General features: G+C 34.6%; 2 protein-coding genes across 2 annotated transcripts in view; both read right to left on the bottom strand.

The window, feature by feature from the left end:
- The window catches only part of LOC113227120 (neuromedin-U receptor 2-like), a 15,707-nt gene extending 11,262 nt beyond the window's left edge, over positions 1–4,445 (bottom strand). Inside the window, exons 1-2 of the mRNA XM_026459998.1 lie at positions 3,704–4,445; positions 2,785–2,885 (exon numbers count right to left, since the gene is read on the bottom strand). Of these exons, the coding sequence (XP_026315783.1) occupies positions 2,785–2,885; positions 3,704–4,445 (843 nt within the window). The remainder of the gene's footprint in view (positions 1–2,784; positions 2,886–3,703) is intronic.
- Positions 4,446–6,954: 2,509 nt separating this feature from the next.
- Positions 6,955–16,318, bottom strand: LOC113226983 (acyl-CoA Delta(11) desaturase-like). Its single transcript, XM_026459832.1, has 5 exons — positions 16,211–16,318; positions 12,350–12,564; positions 11,919–12,049; positions 8,467–8,672; positions 6,955–7,857 (listed from the first exon to the last, which is right to left on the bottom strand). The coding sequence occupies exons 2-5, from the start codon at positions 12,558–12,560 to the stop codon at positions 7,353–7,355; spliced, it is 1,053 nt and encodes a 350-aa protein (XP_026315617.1). The 5' UTR covers positions 12,561–12,564; positions 16,211–16,318; the 3' UTR covers positions 6,955–7,352.
- Between the last annotated feature and the right edge of the window lie 606 nt (positions 16,319–16,924).

Below are 16,924 nucleotides of genomic sequence, written 5' to 3'. Positions count from 1 at the left end.
GCTTCCACAACATAGAGGTGAAACCTAAGCCTACGTCTAGTCCCCCCGTGATGGAAAGGGGAAGGCGGAATTAAATCGTGTAATTCCACCGTACACTCCGTAACATATCCTATAGAATACCGATTTGCAAGTCATGCGTATAACGATTCCGGAGGTAGGCTAGAACCAAGCGATCACAGCAGAGGTGATGTGAATGGAGTGGAAAATACGAGGACGTTGTAACTGGCTCTGTAGCCGAACGGTTAACATGCTGGTCTGCCACGCAGAGTCCAGGATTCGATTCCCGGGCCGGGAGACAGGTTTGTATGGCCTACATTTAATTTCTTTCATGAGTTTGGTGTGTGTCCGTTATTGTTATTATTATTGTAATCTACTGAATTGAAAACATTGATGAAGTCCAGAAAAATAATAACCGTAAACAACCAGTCATATTACGTGACACATACCGTTGATCGTTTTACGAGGCAGTTACTGTGCTACGATCACGATTTATTGTTATGAATTATTTTAATCATAAAATATTTAATCAAAATAATAGATAATGTTAGCAATAATGAAACGAGTAAAACGTTACATTTTTTTTACAATTGTGTTATTTTAAGATTATGCAGATTTTATGAACTTTTAACACTAATCAGTCTACATACATACCTAAGTAATTCGTCCTATATTTGTGTTATTTTACGTGACTATTCAGTTAATAGAAACTTAATGTTGTTATGTTATATTCTGTCTTTGATTTTTAGCCGGGTGTCGTAACCTGACATGCACTTCAATCTTTCACTATAACAATGTTGATTTTATGTGCGAGTATAATACATTTCTAGGAAAAGTGTATTTTTCCTCGTTCCAAAGGCTCCAAAACCTCAAAGGCTCTTGTAATAAAATCCGATAAATAAATAAACCCTGTACATTCAAACAAATTTGTTTTGCAACCTTAACATTAGGAGCACATGTACATATTTATTTTTTATTTTTTTATTTTCATTCTAAAAGCATTCAAGATATCCTAATACAATTTCTTGCTGCAAAAGCAGTTTGTTGTTTTGCGAGGTTACACTCAAAATTATAAGACTCTATTTGTGTAGATATTGTTATCTAATTCACTTCGAAACCAGTGTAGGAGTTTAATTAAATTTATTTGCTTTCAAGAAGTATCAATTTTCATTTTCTCTGTAAAGTGGAAAAAAGGCATAATTAACAATAAATGTTTATTCGTTCTTTTACCGTAATAATTGTTTACTTGACACACATATTTATTTTGAGCTCGCTTAGTATTATAGTTGTTCGTAATGTCAATTTTAAACTTACTTTTGTGATAGTTTTCTATTAGGGCCAAATATTTTAAGTTTGCTTTAACGTGAAGATTTTTACAGTAAGTACTAGTTTAGCAGATAGAAAATGAAAATATTTTTTTGGATTTAACTCGTGTATATTTGTTTTGTTTTTTCAAACAAGCTTTTGAAAAAACAAGTATACGCATTTCCTAAGTGTAACAATCGAGAAAACTTAACAACTCGATACTTTAGCACAGTCATGACGTATACATAGGGCGCACGGAACTCGCCACCTACATAAACAACATTTAAAAAGTAATTACAACATTTGAAAATGGAACTCTTTGGCTGTAGAATACAGCTTGTTTCATCTGACTGTCACTTGTTTTTACATTGTGGCGTCATTTTAGAAATTGGTTGCCTACATCACCATGGACTTAACTCGTGATAATTTTCGTACTATGATTTTCTACGACTTTAAGTGTAATTTAACAGCTCAGCGGAGCTTCGCTCGGCTTCAAACTGCTTTTGACAATGAAGCAACATGCAGGGCGACTATTTATAGCTGGTTTGCAGAATTCAAACGCGGTCGTGTGAATCCCAGTGATGGTCGCCCGTCCACTGCTGTGAACAACAAAAACATCGATGCTGTGCACCGAATGATAAAAAAAGATAGGTATGTGACATACTATGAGATTCGTTCATCCTTAGGCATAGGCATGAGTCAAATACAATAAAACATTTAGGTGTGAAAAAGCTGTGCTCTCGGTGGATCCCACACAATTTGACTGAAGCTCAAAAAACGGATCGCGTCACTTGGTGGAGACGTGAAATTTGGTGTAGGACATAGTAACAGGTGACGAAACATGGATTTATAGTTACGATCCCAAAACCGAGCAGCAATCGAGCATTTGAGGTCTTTCGAGATGAGTTGAAGTCAACCAAAGTGGCGCGCGTGCCAAGTGCTTCTAAGAGCATGATTGCTTCTTTTTTTTAATAAAACTGGACGCGTGGCTACTGTTGCTTTGGAGAATCGTTGTATCGTGAATAGTGGTTGGTACACGACCACTGCCAGACAGACAAATGAATTTTTGAAGGTGAACAACGTTGACCTTATGAATCATCCCGCGTACAGTCTCGACCTGGCACCTTGTGACTTTTATTTATTTCCTAAAATTAAGAACCAGTTACGCGGTCAACAATTTTCATCACCTGAAGAGACTGTCGAAGAATACGAAAAATATGTTTCAGAGATTGTCACGGAGGAGTGGTATAAATGTTTTCAAAATTGATTCATTCGTATGAAAAAGTGCATTAACGCTAACGGAGAATATTTTGAGGAATTAAATATATAATATAATAAATTCATTTATAACCATTTATAGTAATTTTTTTCTTATTTGATTTGAACTTTAGAACAAATTGTAGGTACCTAATTTTATGACTAAATTAAATGCATGCTTCAAGTTAATCTTGAAGTAGGAAATCCAAACATTGATCTACTTACATTATAATAGTCTTCATATTTATTGTCTCCAGGGTGGATCATCATGATTCGCATCACGCAATATGGAGACCAGCAGAAGAAGAATGAAGCTGCTACGGCAGCTGTAACAGCAGATCACACGGTGTATAGTCAATAACACGCTGAGCATCTTATCCTAAGTGGCATTACATTGAATATAAATGATAAGGTTGTATTTTGATTAAAGCAACATAGTTACAACCGCGAGCTTTCAGCGTGCTTACGCAAGTTTAGACTTGCGGTGAATTTTCACCTTATAGACCGATTTTAACCAAACCAGCCAAGGAATATTACCAAGACACCGTATTGTTGTACATCACCTATTATTTGTTATTAACACTATTTTAGTTAGGACATGGGTACTGTAGCACAGGCTGGTTAAATTATACTATGTTATTGTTAAATATTACCTCTCACTACACTATAACTACGGCTACGGTCCCACAAGTGGTGGAGGCGCCTGGTAGCTTAGATAAATAGCTAGGATGGTTAATAGAAAATATACATGAATTGTTTGCTTAGGGCGTGATCATAGTCTGTCCTTTTTGATAGGTCTTTGGCAGATTAAAGCCATAGCCTCCTTAGTAGTTTTGCTCTTTAGTAGAGTAACAGCTTCCGAGCAGTGTATGACTAGCCTACAGTAAAGGCTGATCACATTTGTAAGTTTGCCTTCAGTTGTGAGGAGGAGGGATGTAGCACAGTCTGGTTAGATTATACTATTTTATATTTAGAATTGTATAAAAATAGAAGGTTGTTGTCAAATGAACATTGCGGGAATTCTGGACAAATCTTCAAACTGAACGCTCACAGTAAATCTTTAATTATGATTATATTCCTCGTTTATTGTAAAATAGTACCTCTTACTACGTTATAACCACGGCTACGCTCCCACAGTACTTACCTAACATCTTCACAGCTTTGCTGCGACTCTGGTTTCCTGTGGCGGGACTGCTCCTTAACTTCAATGTAGTGGACTTTAGCTTCAATGCTATTAACACATAAAGTACGGTGATGATAGTCATCGGCATTACGAAGAAGACCAAAATGTCGCATATCATCATGATCGTCAGCACGTCAGACATGAAGAAGTAACAGAACACGTACTTTTTTCTTTCCAGCAAATCAATGTAAAATATATCCGGAATACAAAAAATACAGGATGTCAACCAAATTGCAGCAATGATCTTGTATACTCTCGACTTTAATACCAGCTTCTGTCGAAGAAATGGCTTGGATACTACCAAGTAACGTTCTACAGTAAAGGCTGATATAGTCAAGGCACTGCAGTTGCCTAAGCAGTCCCACAGAAAAAAGTGAAAGCGACATCCGACCTCGCCAAAAGGGTAGAAATCTGGCACCATTAGTACGTATATTTCTATTGGAACAAAGAGCGCGGTCATTAGATCAGTGATTGCAAGGTTAAGAAGATAGCAGTTGGTGGGAGTCCTCATCGTTTTATCACGTGCGATGACAGCGCAGGTGCAGACGTTTCCCACTATGCTGACAATCATGCAAATAACTATAAAGATACTAAAGAGTATGTCCATTACAATTGATTCTCCATCATCGTCGTTAATCTCCATTTCAACTGGTCCAAAAAAACTTATAAACGAACCGTTTTCAAAATCGCTTTGATTTAGCATTTTTTGCTTTTTATTCCAGAGAAATGATGCTCACAACACTGTTCGATGCGGGAAGCAGACTGATAACTCGCGAAACTTTTTCTCTAAGCGTCAATTCATTTCGTTATATAGGGTGTTGCTGAAGCTTTTCATCTCTTTCGAGATTATGGTATACTAAAATCTCAACGATACGTGCAATGTACACGTACATTACGGCAGTACTTGCAGTACTTTTTTGATCAGGTATAATTGAATAAAATTGAGTACAATATTCTGTATTTTATATATAGATTACAAATCAATGTACTTGTTTGTAACACAAAATATGTCAGGTAGGTACATGTTGATTTTTACGATGTTTAACAACCTATATATTCATTATCTCAGGATAGTATCATAATATCTCAGAAAAAAACGCGTATTGCTTCTATTTCTGACTTTATCATAACTTCCACTAAGCAGTTAACATGCTGTACACGAAAGTAATTGAGTGTCAACAGGGGGGTAATTTGTCAGCAGCCATATAGTGATATTAGATCTCGACCTAATTGAAATTACAAGCCCCTGTGTGGGTTCAGGGTACACATGTAAATAATGAAGTTATTTATATTTCCCATAACTTTGTATGGCAAGAGTGTGGAATGAGAAAGCAACCTTGGCTGTCATAACCTAAAACAAAAGGATAATTGTGTTTTGATATGCAATCGAAAAACAATTTAGTATATAACTTGAGAGCTCTGAACAACACAGAATGCTACGAAAATCAACATATACAATCCATTACAAATTATTGTATACATAGTTATCTGAAATGGATATTCCAATTGAAAGTTTTATCTTGTCCGTTCATATAAAGTATATATGTATTTAATGCACGAGATGAACGTGTTTTTGATACCAAAGGATAAATAAGTGCTTATATATCTATGTGAATTTTAAATATAGGGTTTAAGTTTAATAATAAAAAGAAATTGACATTTTGTTTGTATTTGACATTTTGTTTACATGTGTGCTGTTCTTACTTCTTTGATATTGTTTAATTTATGATTTTATTGGTGTTGCTATTTATTGGCATTTTTACTTAATTTTATATGACATTGCTTATTTGACAAATTGTATAATTTAAATTTATGACATTATTTAACTTCCATTTATTTTAATATTTGCGTGCCAGTATCTGGTGCAACACGTGTTCTTGACACCTTGTATAACAATATCTTTTCTTACCGTGTTTGCTTGCGAATAAATATTTCATTTCATTAATTTAACAACCTATAACTATATAATGTACGAATATTATGGTCACAACTTAGCGTCACTTTCCACTAAGTTTCGATTGGTTTCCATCAAGAAGATTAAGTGAGTTGCAAATTAATGTTTTAAGTGGCTATTATGCAATATGATACCCTGATAATGGTGGGCACGCCTAAATTAATTAAATACGTACATTAATTACCCTGAAACGTGCCTTAGAATGTAACTAAAAATAAAGTGAACTAGGTAAAGGTCGCAGAGAGCCGCTTGAAGCTGGCAGCTTTGGTCAGGATATGATGGCGTTCTATTGGAGACGCATGTGATTAGCAAGGGTTTTCTGATCAGATAGGATTCACTTTTATAAACAAACAAATCAGATATGCAATATTGTGATTCAAACATAAGTACACATTTGTGCACGATAATGTTATCTTTGTTGCCCGTGGTGCTATCAGCTGAACTACTAGTAGTTACACGGGCAATAATAATCTCCCGTGTTACTACCGACAGACCAATGTACAATCAGTAAGCTACATGCAAATGTATTCCTCGTGTAGGCATCAGGCAAGAGTGAACAGATGAACACGGAAGCACTCAAAAGCCTGGGTGTGCCTATTCTATTTTTGGTCGGTCTTTTCCATTTACTCGTATACATTAGATATCTATGATTTATACTGACTTTTGAATAGCACTGGCTCTTATTATCTTAGGTTATAATTTTGTCATTGTTTTGTAAGTTTTAATCAGTAATAAGCATGAAAGCGACTCTATTATCTTAATGCGCGTGTACACGCTAAGAAATTCGACGTGTCTGCTACAGAAAAGATGAGAATGGTCTTGTACACGACAAGAACTTTGTCGGATCTAGCCACGGATCTAGGATGCTTTCGGACAGACGTGTGTAGGGTAAAATGTAACAGTGCATCACGAGTCTTCCAGGTAGCTGTCGTTTTACTACCGACTGTGGGAAGAAGTGTGTTGTTATATATGTCGACTACTATGCAACACCCGTCCACGCGCATAAACGTCCATTTACTGATAATGCACCTCACCCTGCCCTATACAATAGCAGAGCACGTCGTGTCGAGGGTAGACAAGATTTTTTTCTTGTCCGGCGATGAGGCAGTGTACACAGCTCGTGTGTAGAAACTACACGAATTCTTGCATAGACTCGGATACTTTTCTTAGCGTGGGCACGCGCTCGTAAACCCCATTTCTTGTTTAATTTTTTATAGGGAACTTTTCTGTTTGAGCTAAGAAAAATAAACGTGCAAGTAAATAAATATGATATAATCATTATTAAACATTACGAAACATTTCTTTTAAACTAAGAAAGATCTTGGATAATTCTTAATTATTTCAAATCACCTATACCGCTACAGGCTAACAGCTGTCACCATTCAATACTACATAATCATATTTACGTAATTACCTAGTTACCTTTACGTAAATATATTAAAAATTTTCCAGGTCCAGGTTCATTTCAACAATAATATTTCAGTCTAAACAGATCGATGTGTTGATCTTTTATTTTTGTCATGAATTCAGTCTACAGGAATATTTGTAGTTTTTTCCGAATCACAAATCTTTGGCAATATAAGCCTGCTATGACTACAGTTACACTTTAGATACTACGTAATTACATTGTATGTTAACATTTGGTATTTTAGTCTCTTATTCTGACTTGTCAGGATTAACTACGGTGGTAGCTTCTTTGTCTTCAGGATGAATATCTTTATCGCCCCATCCCCAAACTTCGTGGCTCCCGTCACCTGTCCTTTTCACTCTCTTTTCAATCACATCCCTGGAGACTGTTTTAAGATCGTAAGCTAATCCGAGTTTAGCCATGGTATCAATGAACAGCTTGGAGAAATTGAAAGTGTAATGTCCCAATTCCGCTGTTTTATAGTCCCATGGGAACGTGTGATGGTAGTTGTGGAAACCTTCACCAAGGGCTGTTAAAGCTACTGAAATATTTTCAACTGGGTTGATATTCTTGTCATAAGGCTTGTTACCGAACATATGAGCAACGGAGTTGATCAACCAAGTAACGTTCAAAACGTACACGTAGCGGAATATTGCGCATACGAAGTAGCCGTTCCATAGAGACTCTCCCCATAGCATTGGGATCACTGATGGCATTATGAAGCATGCCAAGGGCATGAGGATCGTGTAGTTCCTGAAATTAAAGAAAACAATTAGATACTAACAGGGACCATTATTATTTGTATATATTATTTCACAAATAAATCTAGAAGTAGAATAGATTGCAAATGGTATTTTAGTTTTTTGTTAAAACGACTGCACTACCCAGCTTTACGGTGCTGCAAGAAAATATGGCGATTTTAAATGTAATTTGTTTACTTATGAAATAGAAATATTTTGACATTGAAATTTTATTTTCAATATTTATTTCCCGTGAAAGAAGCACTTTACGAAACGACAGTAGTAGTAAAGTACGTCAAACTAAATCTATTTAGTTTGACGACCCCGATATCCCAACAGTATGCACTGTAGGCGCTAGATGAGGAGTTCTCGGATACGATTCCCGGCAGAACCAATTTGGGAAGGAACTTTACTAAATTGATCCTGGTCTGGGTGTTTTAGGTATCCCGGAGTTAATTTCTTTGCTTTAGTACTCACAGTACAGACAATTTCCCAGTTTGAGTTCGGATAATTGGTGTGGTTATTTGGCACAATAAATTGAAGAAGTAAATTTAAATATGAAAGAGTCTTATATTCGCTAAATCGAATAAAATATTTTCGATCTGTTCTGAACTTCACTTACTGTTTCTGAAATCTAAGAATGGGATCAGCCCAAAGGTCGCTCATGTCAATTGTGTGTCCTTTGGCCTTGATTTGAGGATGTTTCCTCACCAGCAGCCAGCCTACGTGGGAGAAAAAGAAACCTCGGGTAGCATTATGAGGATCGGCGTCAGTTTCGGAGTATTTGTGGTGCATGCGATGGTCTCTGGCCCAGTCTATCACTGAATCCTGAAAAAGAAATTACCATACAATATTAGACATCATGTAGCATATTCCTCTTACATATAGGTATTCATATTAATGTCACAGACCCCCGCATGCATGTTTTATTTATATGTATAGGTAGTTCATTATCAAATCCGTGCCTTAATGTATTAGAGACTAAGACAAATTGTCTCTCAAGAAGCGGCGCTGACGGTCTATAACGGCTACGTTTGCATGCGTGCTCAGCTACGGTCCTATATTATGGGATTAACTCTGTAGATTTAGAAAGAACGTTCAAGGTTTAGAAGAAGTGTATTCGAGCGACCTGTGGTGAGAGATGTCGATGATAGCTGCAAACCGTTGTTCGTGGTGAAGTGATACAAAGGCAAACTAGAGCTAAAATCATGAACCTTTTATACCAACCTAGTTGCAATAAATTAATTTATAGGAATAACGGCTTCAATATGTGCATAAAGATCTTCAATAGTTTACTAAATGAATTTAAATTACTACACGGACCTACTTTAAATCACAATTGACAAAATGGCTTATGAATTATAACAAATAGAATAAAAAATATTTAGAATTTACAAATACTAATTTTATATAAATTTGAGACGTAATTAATTTTAAGCACAACTTTTCTATTCTATTCTATTATATTCTATTAGTTTTACATCAAACTTACACAAACTTTTTAATTTTAATAATAAATAGTTGATCTAAATTTACATAGCTCGAAGAATTTTGCGCTGTATAAAAAAGTGGTAAAGATAATTTAATTGTTATGGCAACAGTCAACTTTATTCGGGAAGCCCGATTTTTCGATGTTGAATATCACAGAAAGTTAAGCCACTGTGAACTTTAATCATTATCAAGTAGTAATTAAGTATATTTTACTACCGATGTTATCAAGAAGACATTATGCAGAAAAGTAATAATGTCAAAGGTGTATGTATACACGCGTGACAAATACATGCTCGACCACGTTTTGCGATAATGAAATTTATAATCATTTGTTTACACACCTTTGTTTGCTAATGTCACTTTGGAATTAAGTGAAGTGCGACTTCCTTTTTGATTATAAATCTTAAATATTAAAGAAAACGTACTTTTTTCATACTTTGTACGTAGTATGGCAGTCGGCTATGATTAATAGACATATAATGGCATTTGAAACTAGATACTGTTGTAACTCAAAAATTGGCGGAATTGAGAAAACACGATTTGAAAGTTAAAAAAAATCAAAATGGATCTTATTGCGAATAATGTGATTATTTTATTTTCTACATAATATTTAGTTATCAACTTGTAAACGAGAATGTAAATTTATTGGTGTCATTCAGTAATTTTTTAAACTTTAAAATTGTTTTGTCTCAATTGCACAATTTTAAGTTACGACATTAGTTTTCTTATGTTATATAAATTTGGACTTGTTGAGTATAACAAGAAATTTAAACAAAAAATAAATTGTCTTATATATTGTTGATTCAAAATTTTAACAAATACAAAGGAAAATTCCTTCGATCCGTGGCCACGTTGGGGTGACAGTCGCTGGTTCGTGCGTCGAAATAGCTAATTTTTATCATTATCTATGACTCAGGGCTGGGCAGTATTTGAATTACTTGTATTTGAAATACGTATTTAAAATACAAATACGTATTTTGTATTTGTATTTCAATTACACCCTAAAAATGTATTTTGTAATTGGTATTTCAAATATCTGACCATTATGTATGTTGGAATTTGTATTTCAAATACTTTCGTTGTAAAATACATTACAACAAAATACTTTTTTTTTTCAATGCCTATTATGTGACGTGCATAGATTTATATGATATTGAACTCAATGGTGACGTGTGTGTGTGTGTGTGTGTGTGTGTGTGTGTGTGTGTGTGTGAAACGGAACGTTCGAAAAATGAAGTATGAAATTATGTGATTTTTAATTCGGAACTTTATCACGTATAAAACATATTTTATTTACCTCGACGTTTTGGACATGTTGCAACGTCCATGGTGTCGAAGGGACTGAAGAGGCAGGTGTCAGCATCTTCTAGCCGTGCGAGTTTTTCTAACTACCCGCATTTGATCTTCATTATTTATTTGTGCACTAGGGTTCTCATTAGACCGACACACAGCACTCACGACATCTTAAATACTCGTATTCAATGCAGTAGAAGCACATTTGCAGGTGGCAACAGTGCATGGTATTGTCAAAGATGTCAAAGTCGTTTTTTCGCGGTTATCTGGTAAAACTGAATATATAAAACTTCTTTTTCAAGATATGTATAGCGGAAGGAAAAAGCTTTGAAGGAAATTGTTGGCTTCCACATGTCGCGATAGGTATACTAATAAAGTATTTTGTAATTTGTATTTGTACTTTGTATTTTAAATACACCCCATGAAAGTATTTTGTATTTCAAATACAGCTCAAGAAAGTATTTGGTATTTTGTATTTTAAATACATTTAAGGAAGTATTTTGTAATTTGTATTTCAATTTAGATGTAGCATGTATTTTGCCCAGCCCTGTCTACTACCATTATATGCAAGTTTATAACCTGTAACATCAGGCTATTATACCCTTGGTATTATAAAGCTACATGTGATTATAAGTCAAACGTGCTATGTGCAAAGTCATAATAATAATTAAGTACTAATTTCGTTCGTAGAAAAAATAATAAATAAATAAATAACGCTCAAAATAAAAAACACACTCACAGCTAATAAAAATGGAAATGAATTTGCTGCTCCGCGAACCCAGTGAAGGTTAAATCGTGCAAAATAGCTAGGCTTGTGTTATTATTTTTTATGCAGTTAATTTTTCTACCCTCTCTCTGCATAAAATTAATAAAATAAATAACACAAGCGCAACCACAGTGACAAACACCACAACCAAAAATATACCCGAAAAAATATTTAAAAAAATAAAAATAAAAGGTATTCCTTAATTATCAATTGTTCTAATTGCCTACATATTCTTACAAGATGAACTATTGTGATACAGGCACTTCTTATTATTACATTGCTTTGTGCACTTACATTTAAAAAATTTTATATATTGCCTAATGCGCATTGTATAGAATACCTATACCAAGCGTGTAATAGAGTTTATTTCATACTTTGCCTGACTGTTTTTGGCTTTTCTCGAATACTTAGGTATTGTAAAGAATACCGGATTACATATATTGCCGATAACACATATGTCCCAAGCAGTAGATAACACAGAAGATAACGTAAACGTTGTTATTTTAATTAATTAAAAGAATTACCTGGAAGGCTATTGTGTTGAAGATGGTAAGCAGCACACGGAGTGGCCAACGGGCTTTATATGATTTATGAGCCCACAGACGATGTGCTCCTGCTGTGATGCCCAATCCCGTGCAAAGGTAGAGCACAAACGCTGTAATAACAAGATTTGGATAAAAAATCGGTTCCAAAATGAATTAACCCCAAAAAAAAAAACATTTTACCAGTTATGCATCATAATTAAGCGAAAAGATGGATACAATTACACTAGCTTTTCAAAATACCTGTTTGTCGACTAGAACATTTAAACGTTTGTTAGCTTTGACGATATTTGTGGATCATAAGTAATCACAAAACAATACTTTATGACAGGTAAATAACGTGAAGATATTTGGAGTTCCCAGGTCGTTATTCAGCAAATGCATAAACAAGGTAAACACGAAAACATACTTACCAAAAGCGCAAGTAGCCCATTTAGCCTGTGTCAAAAAGAGATATGCGCCGTAAACTGCAGCTGTGTGAAGATAGGCGAAAATGGCTACGTTTCTCCATACGATCTGCAATTCCCTCTTCTGAGCCGAGGGGGCGACAATGGTGGGCGTCTTGTCTTCCGCGGCCGCGTCGGTCTCGTACAGCACCCAAGAATTTTCACCTTGTGGTGGCATTTTGCTGAAAACGACGAGAAAATATTTACATATTAAAAATCACACCGTGTGATGTCTAAGATACCACTGGAATGGCAAAGTAAGTTGAGTTCCGTGCGCCCCAGAATAACCAAATGGTGAGAAGCAGTTTCGAAGTGAGTGGTTGCCTTTTGGTGCTGCGCAAGGCAAACATTATTTTATCACCTCTGAATCAGGGAACTAACAAAATATTTCGGAACGTTATGTCTCTGTTTATGTTAGGTAACACAATCGTGTTTTATTTTTGGGATTTATTTACTTACTAGGACACAAAATGAACGTAACAACAACATAACAATAGAATTGATGTAATTATCTGTGGTTTCAAAGGCTACTTGAGACACGATTATGTTTGATGGTAAGTAAACTGTGAGATATATCATAAATGTGAGGAATTTTATAGGCCGCCGTTCATTTAGCATTGTCATTATGAAGCTAGTTCACTTTTGTGAGGCGCATTAGTCATACGCTAATAAATATAACATGATAAAAATTTGGCTTTATAAATTAAAGGTATTATTTCTCATAACAACTCAATTAAGAATCATTCTGTTATTAAACAGATAAACTTAAGTGCTTCAAAACATTATCGTTAAGATGCTTCTGTCATTACACATTATTGCTTTATTGTGTCGTTCACTTTTGATCGTGCAAATTGATGATAAATGACAATGTGCGCGTATTTAGGGTTGATCAAATTGATGTTTCAGACACCTCATAATTCATATCAATGAATAATCTAATATTGTTAAGTGTAAACACGAGGTGACCGATGTGACGCTGTGCGCGAGAGTGGCGTGATCGCGTGGTTACGATGAATGCTTCGATAGAGTCACACTCATTCTGTTCTTTGTAAGGCGTGTGGCCAAAGTCCATTTGCCTTGTGAACCCATTGAGGTCACTCAAAAGTAATTTAGTGCCTAGGTGAAGCCCATTTGATGGTAATTGAGAGATAACTATCCAAAATAATATAATTATTATATCGCTAAGGAATATTATTGTATTAAATTAATATATTTGTTGTTTTTAACTTCAAATTACAATTTATTGGAAATGAAGCATGTGTAATTGATTACATTTGTAACAATATAATCAGTTAATTGCTTAACAAGATTTTAATTTTTTTAATGTGCCAAGCACGTTTTTTCAAGTTTTTGCTTAAAAAATACAATAAAAATTACTTTTTGTTTGCAGGTACAAAGGGTTTAGCCACTTCCTTACATACCTTACTATACAATATAAAATATTTTTAAAATTTTTAAACCAAGATTTTGGTTTAGATGTTTTTATTTAATTGATTTACTAAATCGTATATAATAATAACAATTTACGTTGTAGAGAAATTAGGTAAGTATTTTAAAGAATTTACCTTACGTAAATAATTCGTAGAAATTCTAATGAATGAGAGAGCCATTGAGTTCGTAATGATCATTAATAAATTGCGGAATAGTAGAGTAGTCATCGATTCCAGAGTAGAAACACTTGGCTAATCAATGCGCAAGCAGATATTTTAGCTATACGGTACTACAATTCTTAGCTTAGTACAAATAGTCAAAAATCTATATTTTAAACGTACCTTGACAATTTTAAACCTTCTTTTAAACGTACTTAATATCAACTGAAACAATGCGATTACATTTTTTTTATTATCCAATGTACTTTAGCAATCGAGCTCTATGAATTTTTTAGTTGATCAAATTGGAGATGCCGTATGGAGAATTTCAAAGAAAATGGATTAATGTTAAAGTAATAGGTTCAAAAGATTAATGCACAGTCTAAGAGACCCAAGAGTTGGTGACCTTGGCCAACAAGCGGCTACATGGTCACACAAAAGCCGAACGCATTTCAGACACTCTACCCCGGGGACCCAATTTTGCCTTTTAATACTTTGGTCATTGAATTCCAAATAATTGTATGTTGTTAGTTTAATGAATGTTACGATGTTCATTTCGTGGCTTAGTTGGCGTAGCGGCTGGCATGGTTTGCTAGAAGACGCTGGTTGGAATCCAGCCGGGTCGAAGAATTTTTTTCTTAGTGTTCGCTCTTTGTATTAACAATCATAACAAACTAGTGGAGTAATTTCACAAAAATAATTGAATATCATGGTGGACAACCATCGTCACATTCAAGAAACTTAGAAATTACAATTATTAAAGCGACACCTCTAGTCAGCTGCGAGTAGCTGTAAAGGTACCTGGCCTCAGCCAGGTAGAGGCCAGGTAGGTGTGAAAAGTATATTTCTTCACTAATGAAGAAATATACTTCTCACAAATGGCGCTACGGTAAAATAGTCGTTCAAACCCAAAAACGAAGATCTGCAACAAGCATAGAAAAATTCGTAAGGTCCGCAAGTTCGTTCCGTGACTTAATTAAGGTAGCGTCTGCCACGGTTAACGGTTTTCTAGAAGACGCTGGTTTAAATCCAGCCTTTTTTCTTAGTGTACGATCTTTGTATTAATAATTATTCCAAATAATTGTTCATACCTTCGTCGAAAAAAACTGGAGAAAATGGATTAATATTAAACTAATATGTTACAACAAGATTAATGGGCCGCCAGAGAGAGCCAAGGTTTGGCAGCTAATTTGCCCAACATGTTTGAGAGCATGTTCAAACAAAAGCAGTAAGTTTTTCAGGCGCTCTACCCCGGGGACCCAATGTCGTCGTTTATTGCAGTCTTAGTCTTAGTATTTACGTTTTAATATGTATTGGTCCTTTGTATCATAATAAATTAACGATACAGGTCACTAAGTTAGAAAATTAATAGGTATCTTTTTCAATATTAATTTCGAACATGTTGATACACCATTCCAAATAATACTGTGTGACTGGTATTTTTAAGTTGTCGTTTATGATCCGTCTTTACTGTGAGTTAAACGTAGACTAAGAAACATGGCGAAGTGAACAAAATAAAAAAAAAATATCCCGTCTATATTTCAAACTCAAACAAACAAATCATCTTTATCTCATAAGTTTTTAGTTAAGATAGTTCTAATGCCTAGGTTTCACGGACAAGCTTTTTCGCCCCAATATTCTTTAAGCAACATTAGGCCTAAAGCTTTGCGATCCATTAATTACGTAAAATCAAGTGAAATAAATTATGTGTTAATATTTATCCACGGAATGTCTTGTTTTTTGCTTTTTATACTAGGCCCTAGTTTATATTTCTATATATTTATCTATATAAAAAGGGCGCAATAGTGACATTAATTTCATCGTTTGTTATCAATACTGATGTTTAAACAAGTTTATGGCAGATAGTTCGGTAAAGGTCGAGTTTAAGATTATATTTATCATGTCCACATTTGTGAATAAACTATTGTAAAGAAAATTTTACTTATTACCTGACTCAATTTACCTGTTGATTGATTTATTTTCCTCAGTAATGTGCGTGTCGTTGAAAAAAAATATACTCAACTAGATTGTGTAGGTAGCGACGTAAGGTAGCTGGTGTAGGTGATAAAATTAAATAAAATTATGTACTTCCCTTAAAAGTACCTAATAAGGAAAAAAAAATTGATAGTAATCATGAAAATATTTTCCAATGTATAATTAACTTCTTAAATTAATGTAACAGATTTATTATTGATATATTAATTTAATTTTGAAAATAAGTTGTTTTGTGAATACTCACAATTTTAGAACACCACTTCACTTTGTTTAAGATGCGTATGCGTCGCGTTCCAAACCCAGTGCCAAATCTAGTTGTTGACAGACATGGGTTCTGCGAAAGACTGCCGACTTATATTTGCCTGCAATTGGTTTTATAGTGTCTAACTCCAGTCAATAAGACCGCGTTCACATCGATACAATTGTCCTTTACAAATTGACGCATAGGCTGACGATAATGGTTGCGATTCATATGCATATAGGGAATTTCGTGTTGTGGTCAATTTATAACTCTGAATGAACCAAAATTACATCATTAATGCTTAAATTTGTAAATGCAAAGCTGAATATAGTTTGATGTAACGTACACAAACGTAAGATTAAAAGTCAAAGGAAAGAAATTTACAAACTTCTGTAACAAAGTAAGTGTATTGCAACAACACAATTTTGTTTATTTGGTTGACGTATTTATCAATGCTCCGTCAAAGTTTCCAGTTCATATTGTTTTTATTATACAGTGTGTAATGAACTGAGATTTCAAAAAAGTTGCGAGCGTGTGGTGATTCTCATAAAAGGGTTCCATTGTTGTTACTCAAGTCGGCTAATCATATTCAGTTTATACGCCTCGCTATTGTCTGTTTTTAGTGGATGACATTGTGGACAAACAGGAGTCTACCCCTAACACGTGTTAGTAACAATTTTGCGAAACCTAAAAAACAGTCCTACGAAATTTCACCAT

The sequence above is a fragment of the Hyposmocoma kahamanoa genome, unplaced genomic scaffold (assembly GCF_003589595.1).
Source record: "Hyposmocoma kahamanoa isolate Upper Pololo Valley unplaced genomic scaffold, ASM358959v1 202, whole genome shotgun sequence".
NCBI lineage: Eukaryota > Metazoa > Arthropoda > Insecta > Lepidoptera > Cosmopterigidae > Hyposmocoma > Hyposmocoma kahamanoa.
Note: the sequence above shows the minus strand (reverse complement) of the source record. Positions and strands in the feature narration are given on the sequence as shown.